Here is a 17,886-nt window from a genome sequence, read left to right on the forward strand (position 1 = left end):
TTAAGTCAGGGGCACCGTGACCTTCAGCTCTAATATCGGCGTTGGTTCGAACGGCTCACTCGCCAATGGTTCTTTAAGGACTTTAAACCGTAGGCCCAGTGTACGCATTTGGCTTGTGTGCACTTTAAAGAACCTGGTACATCATTCGAGAAGAGTAGGGGGTTACCCCGGTGTACTGGTCCATTAAGTCCCCTGTTGTTAAATGGATATGCCACGTAGGATAGTGATTAAGTTCACTTATTGGCATATCTTTGGCCCTCGTGCCTAAAGATATGAAATGAAAAATGAAATGGAGAGTCATGCACAATGTCAGGTAGTTGGTTCCAAAACTTTGGAGTATAGTAATAATAATAATGTTATAGTTATATAGCGCATTTTGCACATTGCCCCTATGCGCTTTTAATAATATAGGCCAAACGAGAAAATACAAATAACAATTAAAATAATAACAATAAAATAAAAAAAGTAAATCAAAAAAGTTTAAAAAATGCACATTTCTTTGGAGCGGCTACACATTTTAAAGAGGGGTTGTCAAATATTTTTGTTTGTTGATTCTATGTTAAGTTCCAACTGACCACCATTGAATTGGCTTAGCTAGCAAATACCTCCATAATGCATTGAATCTAATTCATTTTCATATTAAGGAAAGAGAGATTGGATGGTGAAAACCCATCTAACACAACTATGGAGCAGATCAGGATTAAGCTAAGAAGAATAGGTGGAAGTTTAAGTAGGTCCCAAGGATTCATAGATGTTTTATTAGAAAGACCAACTGAATGCGTAAGCAATAAAGTAGGTACAGAAGTGGAAGATGGTGCAACAAGAATTGACTTGGAGCAGCAGAAGCTGAATTCATTCACAAGAAGTCTTGTTAATGTAAGTTAGCAATGCATTATTCAATTGTTAATGTTGTGTATACCAGTGGCGGATCCAAGAATTTGAAGAAGAGGGGAACACATGCACACGCTAGGAGGTTTGATACCACCTCAGTCCCACCTGGTTTGAATATACAGTAGTATTATTTTTTCTCCATTTTTTGGGAAAATTTTGTGGGTGTGGGAGGAGATGGCAATTGGCCTTAGTCCATGATTCACCTGGTTTGAATATAGTATTATTTTTTCTCCATTTTTTGGGAAAATTTTGTGGGTGTGGGAGGAGATGGCAATTGGCCTTGAGTCCATGATTCCCACTGTATACAAAACACTTTATATAGATAGTAATCACAGATAGAACTGTTCACTGAATCTGGCATTTAATATCATACCATACCAAAAAAATATAAACATTTTTATTGCACTGTTGCCTGTTTCATGAGGCACTTTAAGTTCCTTAATCATCAGGTGCTGTGCTCTGTTATATTGCCGAGGCCTCCTCCTACTAGTAGTACTTGGTCGTAGCCCAGCGTAGTTAAGATATCATCGCACGATTTTTACCTGCCTGCTCCGACCAAAAAGTCAGTGACTGTATTCTCTCTCAAATGCTTTAAGAAATGTTTATTTCTTTGACGAATGTTTCAAAATAACATTACAAACAAGTAGTTCTAACACAATACAAATTACAATAGTTATTCATTGTATCCGTAATATAAAGACTGTACTGCTGATGTGTAGTTAATGCGTCCTGCAGCAGCACAAGTAAGCATACGCACAGCTAAATGTAAAATACGCACACAGTATACTGATCATATCACTATAGCAACCGATGACTGCTACAACAGTAGGTTATCAAAACTAACATTAAAAGACGGCGATTTATTATATAAACCAATTAGTAGAGCATGCATCGTACACTAGCGGAAAATTATTATACTCAGGTTAGATTTCAAAATGCATTCAAAAATTCACTTTGGGCCTTGCAGGCCCTCAGGAAATTTTTTCAAGCATTAAATCTAACCTTCATATAATCATTTTCCTATAATGTACTATGCGGAGCTCTACTATTTGCTTAATAAAGTATGGCATCTGTGATAATTTTAAATATACTGTACACATTAACACTGTGTAATCACTATTGTTATTGCTGCGAAGCAGCCAATTCATATTCTTGACAGCAATTTGACCTCTGAAAGGTCATTGTTTGTCAAAAAAAGGGCCTAAGACGACTGAAAAGCGGAGTTTCCTTCTTTCGTTCTGCCGGGTAAAATCAATTACTTTAGGCGACATTTGTAGACTAACCAACACGTACCTCTAAAAATCGCACATTTTAGGGAGTTTTGATCAATTCCAACAAAATTAGAATTAAAAACACCGGGGGGACAAGGGAAAAATATCCATCTTTGGAAAATCTTTTCCCACCCCTTGACAAATGCATCCTCTGAAAGTGCCTAAAATTCTCAAATTCTTTGTGCGCATTTCTTGTTACGGTAGGCCAATTTCCTCTATAAATTGCACATTTTAGGGAGTTTTCATCAATTCCGACGAAATCAGAATTAAAAACACAAAAATATTTTGCGCGCTTCGCGTGCTTTTTTTAGGGCTTTTTAAGGTTTATCCTTTTAAGTCATTTAAACACATAGGCCTAATAATAGTCCCAAACTCAAGAAAGACAAATTTAAGGTAGATCGTTTTAACCTTAAAGAAGGCCTCAATGTGTATTGATGGTGAAAGAATATGTTTATAATAAATAAAACCATGATGAAAATGCTTATATTTAGTTTCAAACACACGTGTGTGGCCTATATTATAAATAAGACAAACCCTATGTCGTATTGTTTTCTATATGGGGAGTGGGGTGGGGTGGGTATGGTAAATTACTAACCGGGAAAATAAATACCCACTCTGACCCAATACCCCTGTTACGCGCATGGTGTTGGCGCCAATGTGTGCCCTTGTGCGGACAGGGGATGTGGCCCCCCCCCCTCTGAAGCTGGAATTCTTGTTTTTGCAAAATAAATTGATGCAATTTGCTATTATAGGCCTAATCAATAAATTCCTCATCAACCGATATATCCTTAAACATTCTTGGAATTGACATAACATTACTGATGTTTCAAAGATAGGTATTTTCCCCTTGTCCCCCAGTGGTTAAGCCATCGGGCAGCATAGATCAAAGGAGTTATGACAGTTTTTGAAGTGGAGAAGGGGTTGCAGGGTGTTGTGAGTCTGGTCATTATGATATCTTCCTTTTTATTCTTGTCTTTACTTTTCTCTTTTTTTCTTTTTCTTTCCTTTTCTTTTTTTCTTCTTTCTCTTTCCTTCCCTCTCCCCTCTTTCTTTTCTCTTATTACCCAGCCCGGTACGATGGCTTGGTCAACCCGGTAAAAACTGTCAGGAGAGGGGCAGTTTTCTCCCTGCCCCCCATGCCTGTTACGACACTGGCTAACACGCCAATCATCCCCCCCCCCATGAAAAAAACTTTTCTACGCCACTGGCTGGTATTAGCTGCCTTCATCAAATGAACTGTTACTGTTGTAGCCATAACAGGAGTGTCCTCTGCAGGCCCCTCTGGTCATGAATGTAGGATTTTCATTAAATGTGGTCTTCTGATCCATATATCCACATCCATATTGCTTCTTTGATTTTCTTCTTTTCCTATGCATCCAAGACAGTTTTCTGTGTTTAATTTTGGATGTTCCTGTTATGGTCTCAAAAGTAAAATCTGCTGAACAAACATTGAAGCAGTTCGTTGCCTGACGAAGGATAGCCGATAGCAGTTGAAGTGTCACAAGTATGGCAGCTTCTTGTTTGTATTCTTTGGTTAAGGGAATAAATGAAAGTAGTAATCATCAAACATAAGCAATTAGTGTAGTAGTTTTCCATGCAGCAGCCCGAAAGTTTTAATACACTAATGGCTCCTAAAGGCATTATGGTTATTTCTGGGAAAAGGCTATAAGCCAATTTAATCTGTTAATATAGGAAATACCTACAAACAACGTTAGCTCAAGGCAGGGACGTAGCCAGGATTTTGAAAGGGGGGGGGGAGCCATTATGCAAATTACGTAGGACCTCGCGGCGGGGTCAAGGAGGCGAATCCCCTGTGAAGTAGCGCACTCTGAACGTTCTTAGGATTGTTTGAGAGGATAAATTGAAAATTGCAATAGACGCATTATAAATAAGCGCAAAAATTATTGTATAATAAATCAACAGTGGCAGATCCAGGAATTCAAAAGAGAGGTGAACCAGGGAGGGACTTTCACAGAACGAGGAACCACCCACCTCAACCCCACCATGGTTGGGGCTGAGGTAAGAAAATTTATGACTAGGGCATCTCTAGATGGCCAGAAATTACACTCTTGCACTTCAATTTGAATACATTTTTCTTCTTTTTTTTCCTTAAAAAAATGAAGGGGGGGGGGGCCTTAAATCCACCTCTGCTCAAAACATTCTTTATCCACTGCCAGAATAGTCATAATCACGAAAAATGGACGTAAAAAACCAGATCACATCCTAAAAATAAACAGCAGTCACTAAGACATACATCAGGAGGCGATTCAATGGAGTTTAATGTCATACCCAGGGAAGGGTACAGACCTGTTTTGAAAGGTGGAGGGGGAGGGCATTTTGTGAGTCGACAACCACCTCAGCCCCACCATGGCTGGGGGCTGAGGTGAGAAAATTTGAGGAAATGGTACCTTTCGAGATGGCCGGAAATGACACTTTTATATAGTAAAATTTATCATCATCACATTACCATTATAGTCAAAATGAAACGCCAACAAATTTCTCATGATCTTTTATCAGGGATCTACTTAATATCCAGGATAACTTAGGCCTAATTATAGCTTACTAAGCTTTAACTATATATACTATAGTATGATCAACAAATCACAACTTTTTTTTTTCACATTTAGCACAATTTTCTTCACTTTTTATTGCTATTAATATTATTATCAATTATTACTATCGTCATCATCATCATTGTTATTATTATCATTATTACTATTAGTAGTAGTATTATTAAACAAACATTAAAAGAAACTTGCAAAAGGATAAAAACGAAATTGAACCACAGTATCGCATTTCTATCTTAAAAGAACTGGCCTGAGATTTATGGATTTAAGATTTTTTTAAATCACGCTTAGGCCTATGTGTTCTATTAGGCCTATGTATTACGTGTACTGATGCATAATTACATGCTTAGAAGTATTCATTTTGAGTGATCCCAGGAAAGAATTTGTATTGGCTCAAGAACAAGCTTTAAAATTTTAACACTGTGTACAAAGGGGGGGAACCGCAGCTCCCACGGCTCCCTGGATCTCGGTTTCCCCCCACCCCCCGGATACGTCCCTGGCTCAAGGATGCTACATTACTTAGCCCAGCCGACTTATGCCTTCTCATTGGGTCTAACAATTTTTAAGGCTTAATATTTTGCCATGTATTGTGCTGTGAGCTTACCCCTAGAAATGACTTCAATATTTTGCTTCTTAAATTACCAATGAAATAATTAGGCTTGCAATTTATTATTTCTTTTAATAGCTTGTCAATCGAAAAATCAGAGTTGATCAAGTTTTCCAACGAAGGTACTGTAGGACTTTCTCTAATTTTACTAATTAGAAGTAATTTTTTAATTATTTTTTTGACTGTCGTAAATTTATAGTGTATGTCAATTTCACCTGTTAACCTGTGCTATACAGGGCCGGCGGAACGTTTTTCAAAGTGGGGAGGAGGGCCCACTTATAAGATGAATGGGAATATGAATCATGCAGATCTGGATTCAAATCAAATTTTGATTTCTAGATGGCGGGAAATGACTTTTCTCGACTTTTGAGCTAGGTGTCTAATGACTTTGTTCTTCAAAACTCAAGGTTTTCCCCCTCTTGAAAACGGTCAGGTAAACTTTCTAATTCTTATTACAGTAAATAGGCCTGATATGTGTGTAAACATACATGAAAAAAAATGAGTAGTTGCGTAGGCCTACGTTTTCTTTTTTCAATGAATCGATACGCTGCAAAGAAAAGGGGGGTCTGGGGATTCTCCCCCGGAAAAATTTTGATTCCTAGATGGCGGGAAATGAGCTTTTCCGACTTCTGAGGTGTCCTAATTACTTTTAAGTTCTTCAAAATTCAAGGTTTTCCCCTCTTGAAAACGTTCAGGTAATTTTTCCCATTGCTTTTAAAGTAAATAGGCCTTATGAGTGTATACATACATAAAAATTTTTTTTTTAAATGAGTAGTTGCATACGATTTTTTTTCCCATGAATCGATAAATCCCAAAACGAAAAGGGGGGATCTGGGGGTTCTCCCCTGGGAAAATTTTGATTCCTAGAAGGCGAGAAATGAGCTTCCCGACTTCTAAGTTGTCTTTTAATTACTTTTAAGTTCTTCAAAATTCAAGGTTTTCCCCTCTTGAAAATTATTATAATGAATCAATGAACCCAAAGAGAAAAGGGAGGTTCGGATTCTCCCCGGGAAAATGTTGATTTCTAAATGGTGGGAAATGAGCTTTCCCAATTTCTAAAGTATCTTTTAGCGATTTTAATTAAAGCTCTTTCAAAATTCAAGGTTTTCCCCTCTTGAAAACGGTCAGGTAATTTTTTCCTGTTGTTTTTACAATAAATAGGCCTTATGTGTGTGTACATACATAAAAATTTAAAGAAAATATGAGTAGTTGCATACAAATTTTTTTTCCATGAATCGATAAATCCCAACAAGAAAGGGGGTCCGGAAATTTTTGATTCCTAGAAGGCGGAAAAATTAGTTTTCCCAACTTCTGAGGTGTCTTTTAATTACTTTTAAGTAATTCAAAATTCAAGGTTTTCCCCCTCTTGAAAATGATTCAATGAATCAATGCACACCAAAGAAAAAGAGGGTCCGGGTTCCCCCGGGAAAATTTCCATTTCTAGATGGCGGGAAATGAGCTTTCCTGAATTCTGAAATGTCATTTATAAATGACTTTTTAATTTCTACAAAATTCAAGGTTTTCCCCTCTGGAAAATGGTCAGTTAAGTTTTTCTCATTTTTTATTTTATGTGTGTATACACATAAACAAATGAGTAGTTGCATGCGTATTCTTTTTTCCATGAATCGATAAATCCCAACAAGAAAGGGTGGTCTGGGTGTTCTCGCCCCAGGAAAATTGTGATTCTTAGATGGCGGGAAATGAGCTTTTTCGACATTTGAATTGTGTTTTAATGACTTTTATGTTCTTCAAAATTCTAATTTTCTTAAATGTAAAAAAAAATTCAGCTCACAGGTCCTTAAAAGGTAGGTCTAGAATTCTTTTTTTTTGGGCCCAAGGGAGGGGTCAGGACTGATGACCCCCTCCCCCAGATCCGCCAATGTGAATTGAGAGAAAATGTAACTCGGTCGGGGACCGGATAAACATTCTCTTTCCCATCCTTCTCCTCCTTCTTCCCTCTTCTTTTTTTTTGCATTTCTTTCCGATCATACAAAAATCTCCAGACATTATATATTTTTTTCCAAAAAGTGGGGGGCCCGGGCTGCCCCGGTTCCGCCGGCCATGCTATATACCCCGTGTAAGTAGAGCAGGGAATTATAAATTTGGACTTACAACAAGTAGCAAATGTATGGGTCAGAAGTTAAGTTGTCATTAGTTTTGTCAAAGGAAGTGGACAATTTTGATTTAGAAGGAAGATGTTTTTCTTCTTTTTTTTTTTCATCAGTTGCATGAGGCTCTTTTTAGATCTTAAAGTACGTTTTTCTTGTCTTTTCAAATTTGAGTTCTAACCCAAACCTACAGAACTAATAATAACTAAATCACTGAGCATGAACATTTTCTAATTAGAAGAAAATACAGTAGTATCTAGATTTCATAAGAAATATGGAAAATATCTAGTGGTATTAATATGTAGATAATACAATATTAATATGCCAAATAACAATGATATCATTAATGATAATGAGAGAATACTCAATTATTATCTTATCTGCAGATTTCAAGATAGACAACAAGAACTGAGGTAAGTTAAGATAGTAAAGTGATTAAAAAAAAATGAAAGAAAACAACAATGTGAAATAAAGCTTGTAATGTTCTAATACTTATGCTAGTGTTATTAATTATTTTCTGTATTATTAATAAGGTTGATGTAAATGCCATTTTATATATTTAATAATACAGCTTTTTAATACACCAATTACTTCTGAAAAATATCTATTTCATTGTTGAACTTTAAACATGTATGCATTTGCTAACTTGGTTATTCTATCTGTTTTGTAGAGCATTGGTGGAGTGCAAAATCATCCAGTGTGGTAAAATGGAGTTGGAGAATAAGGTTGAAAATGTAAGCCTGAGAATTTATTTATGTATTCTTTAATTGTTTGACAGATTTATTTTATAAAATTATTATTTACTTGAACAATATTTCAGTTGAATTGCTCATTTTACAAAGCTCAATTAACTTCCAGTGACACTGAGGGAAAACAATTAACAATTTACTGTAAACATTCCTACTAAAATAAATTTCAAACTGTATTAATATTCATCTAATTTGTCTGTTAATTGTTGAGGAACATATTTTCTTAGCTTAAAACCCCTTAAAATATACAAGGTATGAGATCCAAATATTAAAGTTATTGTTCATTAGCTAAACTTAATTGCCTTTTAAATTGATTGATTGATTGATTGATTGATTGATAGATTGATTAGTCAGTCTATCAAAAGGTGAGAATTTCCTTGCCTACTAATCCAAAAATGCATGAAAGGTGAAAATACTGTTGTCAAAAGAAATGCATCTCTCAGCAAGGAAATTGTTATTGTATTTTATAAATTAATTTCTTATTACTTCGTTTGATTGCAAAAGTAGTATGAACATCCATTCATTACATTTTATTGTTTTTTATTACATTATGTTTTTCTTTTATTTTGCATTAGTTTTCCACATCCATAAAACGGTTGGAGCCTGTTGTGCATAAACTTTTCGTAAACAGCTTCAGTGAGTAAATAGATGGAGTTAAAACAAGAGGTGGAACATCTGTCACTTACTGAAGCCAGGAACTACAGATTGGTAACACTGATCAGCATGAGTTAAGATTATATAACAATAATAACTAGATTTGAGCTCGTCACTGAGGACGAGTTTGGTGATCCGCCGTACTTTGACCCTCATAAAGCGCGCGCGGTGCTGATTGAAAAGTTTCATAATATGCTAAAGTATGCTGTAATTAGTTTTTTAAAAAAGAATAATTTTGAGCATTTTAAAAGATTTATGCATGCGTACACGTACGTCTTGATGCCCGTGAGCACTGTAATGGCACAAAGAGTGACTCCTGATATGAATACAGTGTCAGGAACACAAAATATGTAACAAAACGTGATTTCCAGCTTCAGTACGTGCTGTGTGCGTGGAAATGAACGTATGGCGCGTAAATATGGAAAGTTTTGGAATGCTGAAAATGATCCAAAACGTTCTTTAAACTATCTGAATAGTGATATTGAGAATTTTCAAATTTTAACACACGCACACGTCACAATGTGTGCGTGTACAGTAATGGCGCATGAAATTAAACATTGTCAAGTGTTTTTAAAACCGTCTGTTAGTTGGTAATGCCACACAAATTTTCCCTTCATATAACCTATATATATGTCTGATAGCGTCGAAATACAGTCTGCCGCCCTCTCTGTGTTCTATTTTTTACTTTTAAGAATGAGAGATAAAAGGGCTCTAAAAATTCATTCTTTTGATAATGCTGACGTGATCAAAATGAAAAATAAAGGGACACGTCTGAAAGAGAATTGATTTAGCTATAACATACTCACAGGTTCAAAAGAGTATAAAAAGTAATGTAAAATTAATAAATAAAAATTCAGTTTTTTCTTAATTCAAATGGCAATATGATGACGTAACAATGTCCGATCAGCCATTATGATCTATAAAATTGTATCTACAACTCATGTGCTTACAGAATATGTAATAAAAATTGGGGGTCACCTTTTATCCCAAGGAACTATAACTGATTAAAAATATTCATGGTTTTATGCATATATAAATGTTGACGTTTTGAGGAAAGAAAGATGAGGGGGTCAGAAAAAACATTTTTTTGACCATGATGACGTCATCAAAAAGTAAAAAGAAGTCACATATTTGAAAGAAAATTGTCTCAGCTATAACATACTCAAGTTGGAAGACCATCGAATAAAGGATAAGCAAGATACACTCAAATGCGCATTTTCAAAAATGACGTCATCAATAAAATTCAGTTTGTTGAATTTAGATGGCAATATGATGACGTCACAATGTCCGATCAGCCATTATGATCTATAAAATCATACTTACAGCTTATGTGCTTTCACAATATTTAATAAAAATTGGGGGTCACCTTTCATCCTAAGGAACTATAATTGATTTAAAATATGCCTTACTTTAGCATATTTTCACTGAATATCGGCACAAATCCCCGCAAAGATACCTATGTTTGATGCGCACGTACGACATTGCTATTGGCCATAAGATGACCGGAAACAATGGAAATTTGTGAAAACAATTTCAGGATCCCAAAATATGTAAAAAAAAACTAATTTCTAGCTTCCATACGTGCTGCTCAAGTAAAAGTGCGCGCGCGTAGTGGAAAATTACGAAAAATTTTGAAATGCTCAAAATGGCCTGAAATGTGCTTTAATTTAGTCAAAAAGTGATTTCGAGCATCTTGAAATTATGACGCACGGTACATTACATTCAACATTCACCTGAAGTTTATGCTCACTTAATACGATTTTGAAATGGCAATTGGTTAGGCTGATATAATCGATAATGTAAAAACGCAAAATTGAGCGTAGACAACACTTCCCCTATTATTATGGGCTATATTTTCTATGATTGTAAAGGCTATAAGATATTAGAAAATAATTTATGTACAGTATACTCTGAATAACAGTTAAGTTTGTCTCTGCAGTATGTTCTTTTTATGCCATACTTTTGTATTGACCTCCCTGTGTGTATTGAAATATATGACGTATCGATATAATAATTATATATAGGCTGCGATGCCCGCAGGCAAAGTGCAGGCAAAGAGAGCACTGTCCGCAATCGGTACTGTAATTTACTGGTAATAGTATTTCTAGAACCTTTCCTTTGTAAAATCCTCACTGAATTTGTACATTTACTGCTTTGTCGAGCACAAGAGTTGACTTCAAAATTGAAGCAATTAACTAAAAGAACAAGGTAGAAAATAAACATGAAAATATATAAATATTACAGTGTTTAAAAATTACTTTTTAAAAGTACAGTACAACATCACTGGCCATTACATTCCTGCCTGCTCTCAAATTTTCTTGTAGTTTTTTGTTTTTTTGTACCAGTAGTTTATTTTATTGTTTTATTTATTTTTATGAAATGGTGTTTGCCCTACCTGATGTGATTTCATACTGAATACTCAGTATGTTTCCAAAGAGCTTGCAAAAAACATTGCAAGTGCTTCGGGTGGTAATCGAACCCACGACCATGTTTCAAATTCTTATTGGTATTTTTAACCTGGAAGTCATAAATCCCTAACTTGAGCCAGCATCACCACCTTAGCAGTGCACGAGTAGAGCCGAGGCTTATATTATCCCAGGTTGAAACTACTGGAGATGCGCATCTGTGTGTACACGGTTGTGGTGGCATCGGGAGTAGGCCTATCATGTTCACGGTTTTTCTACCATTTTTGGTTGCCGTCTCACTTCATTACCTGAACGGCTTTGTCTTTTTGTTTTGTTTTTTATTCTATTTTATTTATTTGTTTTTTTCCGTTTTTAAATATGATTGGGAGTCTGACACTGTCAGCGCCTTAAGAGGATTTTTTTGTGGAAGGCGCTCTACAAATATTCTACCATTACCATCATCACTGTAATTTTAATTTTTTTGACTTACATTAATATTAAAGATTTTTAAGTAAAAATTGGTAACTGTTCAGGTAACCAATTCTGTTAGGCATTGTCATCATTGACTTCAGTAAGTTGGAATTCGTTGTGTTTGGCTGTTTTTTACCTTAAAGAGAAGATGCATCTGTAGACAAACTGGTTACTTTCTTCCACATCTCGGTTCAAGATAGGTTTTTGTACAAGAGGGGTCACAAATGCAATACCATTGGTCAGGCCTTCTTTGTCTCTTATTCTACTTTTGGTCTTGTTCTATTTTAAACAGAAACCAGGCTTTAAAGTCTATACTGGTGCTTCTTACAAGGTCTGAAGTCCGTCGCCATTTTTGCCTGTTTAAGCCGTCTTGTTTAAGTAGTTTTGTATGCATTTCTGAGTACCATGTGTATATTTCCATCCCCTCAACTTTTTGTCTTTATCGATTTGGCCAGGCCTAGGCACACATGAATATCAATTGCTTATCAAGATGTTTTGATCTCAGCAGGATTTTCTGAATGTTGGCTTTAGAAAGGCAACAAATTAATTATTAAGGTTATGACATTTAAATTTATATTTATTCCATTTTCAGTTTTAGAGATGTTACATTGAACTACTTTCCTGTTCTCAAACATTCTTCTTTATTATCCAGGTCTAGAATGCCAAACTTGTCTACCATGGTGTACCAATATCTCCCTTCCATCGTCTTTCAATTCACAAAAGTCAGCCTGTTACAGACCTTTTCCTTCCATTCCATCCAATTCTAAAATACTTCGTCATTCCTTATTTATTTTCACATCAACCAACCTTTTGTAGTCATTTTGTCTCAGTTCATTGAAGTGCCTATTAACATAGGGCAGTGGTGTGGAAGGCTAATTATGAGGGGGGAAGCCTACAAATGAATGGAGATGTGAGGCATTCCTTTGTTAGTCTTAGAAGTAGCTGAGGGCCAGCATTTTATTTAAAAAAATTTTTTTTTTTTTTTTTACTACAAAAAATGTTTTTTTTTAATGATTTAAAAAGGCTGGAATAGGCTTACCTTGCAACGGTAGGCAATGCAACAGTGTTATGCGATCGTTTTGCTCTTCAATATGGAAAAAAAAAAAAAAAACTTTTCCTATTGACTTACCTATTTTTTGGATTTTCCCAAAACGTGGTCAACACAAGAATTTTTTTTCAGCTATAGAGAGGGGTATGCGGTCTCTAGGACCTACTGTAATAGTGGAGTAAAATCCCAACCCCATGATGCATAAGCTAATTACATTGAGGTATGGGGGTCTAGGTTTTGGTCAGAGTGAAATCCCCTCTTTATGATCTTAGTTTATTTAACGTCCCTACCCCATGACGCATACAGTAGTTTGCCAGGGTCACTAGGACATTAGTTTAGTAGCAAATTTTGGTTAGTGTGGTGTATATTTAGTGGACAATCATTAGTACAGTAGTATAATTAAAGGGAGATTTTGATTCGTGTGATGATGTCAACGTAGAATGGATTCGCTCATCCGTGACCATTCTGCATTACCTATAAAAAGGTATATTCGGGCCACACTCCGTCCTAGAATTTAGACAACTTAACGTCCTTACATGTGCTAATGGGCTCTATGTGACTTTATTACATTCTAGGTCTTACCGTCATCGTTCAATCAAAAGCTTCTTTATATTAAATATTATAGTTTTGAAATGTTTACATTTAATCACATTTATTGTAATAATTTTTTTAAATTTTTTTATACTTTTTTTGTTATATATTGTTTGTATATATATATATATATATATTTGTTTATATAGTAAATATTCCTTATGATATGTAAGACACAATTGTAAACAATGCCATTTGATTGAGTGTATGGTCTATATGACAAAATGGGGCATTTCAGTGTACTGTGCAAAATCATGTAGTTATCGGTAAATTGTTTATCAATACATAGGCTACTACATATGAATTTGTACAGTATAAAAAGAAATTTGAAAGTCTGACAGTGTGGTGTTTGATCATAAATTCTATAGGCTTACAACAATCAACAGTAGGTGTTTCTACATCAAATTTGTACAGTTAATGACATCTGTAAGGGTAGTGGTGTAGGACACAAATGGAGACTACAAATGGAGACTGGGACATTGCCTCCTCCATTTTTTTTATATAAATACAGACCCTTAGGCTTTTGATCAATTGTATGTCTTATATCTTATGTTAACTTTTTAAAGATGTATTGGCCCATGCAAAATACAAAAAAGGAAAATCACAAAAATCATTTTTTAAATTAACTACTAATTTCAAATTAACATAAAAATTTTCAACTTGAACACAGAATTTAAAAAAATATTTACCCTTAATTTTACTATGAAAAATCATTGTTATTTATTTTAAATTCAATAATTTCCATGTTATTGCAAAATAAGTGAGTTAATTTGAAAATTAATTTTTATGATTTTTCTTCATTTTCAGGTGCCAAATATTTGTATGTACTGTATCTACTATTAATGTCCTCGATCGGTAAATTTTGAACAATTTATAGGTGTTGTGACATCAAATTCATTGTTATTAAAAATTATTAATTCATTGTTATATGATATCAAATTCATTAATATTAAATCTTGTGATTGTTGTGAAAAGTGGCATTTTATGGAGTGTGTGTTCTAAAACCTGACTAAAATTATATTTAGTTACCCCCTTACAAAGGGGATGATGGTTGTGTTTTTTTTATATATATTTTACTCAAGCCAATCTATATCCACCCACATTTGAATCAAGCACACAAAATCACATTGTATCATACATAAATACTCAATGTCAGGGATTCAAAACCCTTGCATGTGTCCTTGGGCAAGAAAATTAAAAGATAAGGAAGAGAGTTGAAAAAGTGTTATGTTTAAACAAATAAATCTCTAATCAGAATCAGAAAACACTTTGTCTTCAAAAGAAAAAAATAGTTTTGTGTGCTCCCTATCTCCCTAATCCTGTTTTATTGTAAATTAATAATAATAATAATAATAATGATGATAATAATAATAATAAGAATAAAAATAATAATATTATTATTATTATTATTATTATTATTATTATTATTATTATTATTATTATAATAACCACCATAATTATTATAATTACAGTTATCACTATTATTGTCGTTACTACATTGGATTGTCTTATTATGATTACAATTATCACTATTATTGTCATTACTATATTTGATTGTCTTATTATAATTACAGTTATCACTATTATTGTCATTACTATATTTGATTGTCTTATTATAATTACAGTTATCACTATTATTGTCATCACTACATTGGATTAATAATAATAATAATAATTCTGGATTTATATAGCGCCTCCCGTTGACACAACCTCAAAGCGCTTGAACATTATCACCCCCGGATTACTGGATCAAGCACATATGGAACACACACTCAAGCCCCAAAGGGGAATTCCATAATGTTGCAGCTGTATTCAGCGCAGACTGTGTTTGAACCTACCAGGTACCCACTTGTACTCCTGGGTGGAGAGAGACAACCGTAGATAAAGTGCCTTGCCCAAGGACACAAGCGACTTGCACAGCGAGAGTTTAGAACCCCCGACCTCGAGGTTGGGAGTCCAAACCACAACCGATGCGCCAACCACTTCTACATTGTCAACTACCATATTTGATTTTGTTCATTTTGCATCACACACAAAATTGAACACATTTAATTTATTTTATAGGATTTATATAGCGCACATATAAAGAAAACTACTCAAGGTGCATTTTTCCCAGGTCATTGGATACAGAATCAATCATACACAACGTGCAACCTCCTCCACTCCCTGGGGAGTATTCCTGGTAATGCGTGTAATCAGCACTATTAATTTCAAATTCCGAATCATTATCTTCACCAGGTATCCATTTATATTACTAGGTGAGAGGCAAATGCAGCAGATAAAGTGTCTTGCTTATACACAAGCAGTGTGACGAGAATCAGTATCGAAATCAGGCCCGTATGCAAGGGGTGCGACGAGTGCAACCCCGCTCCCCAAATTACCAAAGGTCCACATTTTCTGGGATAGAAAGACTGACTCTCGTACGTTCCAGAAAACCATCCACCACACCTCCTTGACCAATCAAAGCGGTTTCCAACTAGGTCCACCCTGCCCTGATCTAATTAGTCGTGCAAGCAACGACTTTTACCGGTACAGTATTATATAACATTTTTGAGGAATTTTTTTTCTTGCGTGTCAATATCTCACTGCAAAACTCATCTTCATTAGGTTCTTGTTTAGATCTTTGCACAGTTTGCTATGGCGAAGATCAGAGCAAGAAATATATAATTTTTAATATAGAAAATTATATTTGAATTTAAGTATGAGTGTAACATTTCCGGCAATATCATACATTTTCTTATCCCACCACCAAACATGGTGGGTCTGAGGTGATCTGTGAAAGTCCTTCCTTGGTCTGTCTAGAGTATTTTGAATTCCTGGATCCGCCAACGATGGATTCAAGAGCCGCCCCTAATTATAGGGGGGTTACACCCCTTTTCCCCGGTTTTTGAATATGGAAAAAATCTGTATCTCATTAACCGTTCCCCATTTTTTCATCAGACACCCTTTTTGTGTCTTAGAAATCAACAAAATAACATTTTTTTCCTTTCAGAGCCTGACTTTAAGATCTATGTAAAGTTATTGTCCTGGGTATGACGTTAAACTACATCCAGGCAGAGCAGGTAGGTTGTCTGTGGGGTTAGTCAGTCCCAACTAACTTCTACAAAATGCAGACAAGAGACCGTAACCTCTCTGTGACTGGCGGGATGTTCGGCGCCATAAAACCGAGCGGGACCCCTGGATATGGGGGAGGGAACTTGCTGCCTTGTAAAGAGGTCTTGGATGGCCAAAGGCTAGGCCCACCGCCGAAAACTGTGGACGTCGATGGCGTGGCGACCCTTCGACTATCTAGCTGATGATGTATATGTCGATTATACAGATTGTGTCGTATGAGACAGCCCAACTGTCAATAAATGGCATTGGCTGCATCCTACAAAGTTGTCTATGCTGGCCTTATAGGGGAGTTACGAGTTTGAAATTTCATTTATACATTTAAGGAATATAGAAAAAAAAGTGAGGCTGAACTTGTTTTTCGCTGCCTTGGTATTTTTTCCATAATTTAATTCTGGTATTGCAATTGTTGAATGTTAAGATAAGCAAGCAAGTAAGAAAGCAATACAAACAAGATTTGTTTACCTTAGACTGAGACTAATGACAAAGCCTAGGCCCTGCTTCTCAAACTATGGGTCAAAACCATAATTTGGATTGCTAAATCATTTCTGACAAAAAAGACAGACTTTGGAGTTCATTTCAAAACATAGTGTCACATACTTCTTCAAAACCGTCCAACAAAATTAAGAGATGCACCAAGACGTAGCTAAGGCTAGAACTTGCACTGTCAGCAATCTCCCTAAAGAGATTGCCAACAAGAACACTTACCGGTAAATAATGTTGCACCGTGTTTAAAAGGATGAGTTGCTTCTTTTCTTTTTGAGTTGGTTTAAGCCTTTTTAGCGAGCGAGTTGACTTGTACAATCTTCATTTTTTTATAATTTTGTGCTCAGTCAAACTCGCCCAAATCGACTGTGCAAGTCAAAAATTTGTCACTCAATGCTCTATAGTTTTACACTAATCATTTCAAAATATTGAGTATAGTAAATATTCTCCATAATATAGAATGGAACGATGGTAGAATGGAATGGATGATAACAAATGCCTTCTAAATAATTAAAATCTTTGTATTTCGACTTAGCCAAGTTTAACTTTAGAAATTTAACGACAGACCAAAAATATCAAAACCTTGTGCTATTGCTATCAAATTATACAGGCATTGATTTTCTAAAAAATGACTATATGTCAGAAAAATCATATTTTTTTACCTTCAAGTAGGCCTAAATAATCAAAATATACACTGACATAACTGCTACAGCAGCCAATATTTATGAGCCTTTTTCATTTAGAAATCTATTGCTTGTAACAAGCTGTAATTATCCTATCTTAGAGACTCGTACAATATTCATTTTTTTCATAATTTTGTGCTCAGTTGACCCTGTCTCTTGCAATCACTTTCAATATCATCCACTACCATCTTTATCATCACAACCACCACTATCAATATAATAATAATAGCAATAATAATAAAAA

The 17,886-nt window shown here is 35.2% G+C and overlaps 1 protein-coding gene across 1 annotated transcript in view; it reads left to right on the forward strand.

The window, feature by feature from the left end:
* Positions 1-8,962, forward strand: part of LOC117124986 — a 28,220-nt gene extending 19,258 nt beyond the window's left edge. The window contains exons 5-9 of the mRNA XM_033271335.1: positions 645-876; positions 5,415-5,458; positions 7,831-7,857; positions 8,115-8,178; positions 8,769-8,962. Coding sequence (XP_033127226.1) covers positions 645-876; positions 5,415-5,458; positions 7,831-7,857; positions 8,115-8,178; positions 8,769-8,837 — 436 coding nt within the window. The 3' untranslated portion in view covers positions 8,838-8,962. The remainder of the gene's footprint in view (positions 1-644; positions 877-5,414; positions 5,459-7,830; positions 7,858-8,114; positions 8,179-8,768) is intronic.
* The last annotated feature ends 8,924 nt before the right edge of the window (positions 8,963-17,886 follow it).

This window comes from Anneissia japonica, unplaced genomic scaffold, assembly GCF_011630105.1.
Source record: "Anneissia japonica isolate Jap-2015-1 unplaced genomic scaffold, ASM1163010v1 scaffold284924_len52403_cov107, whole genome shotgun sequence".
NCBI lineage: Eukaryota > Metazoa > Echinodermata > Crinoidea > Comatulida > Comatulidae > Anneissia > Anneissia japonica.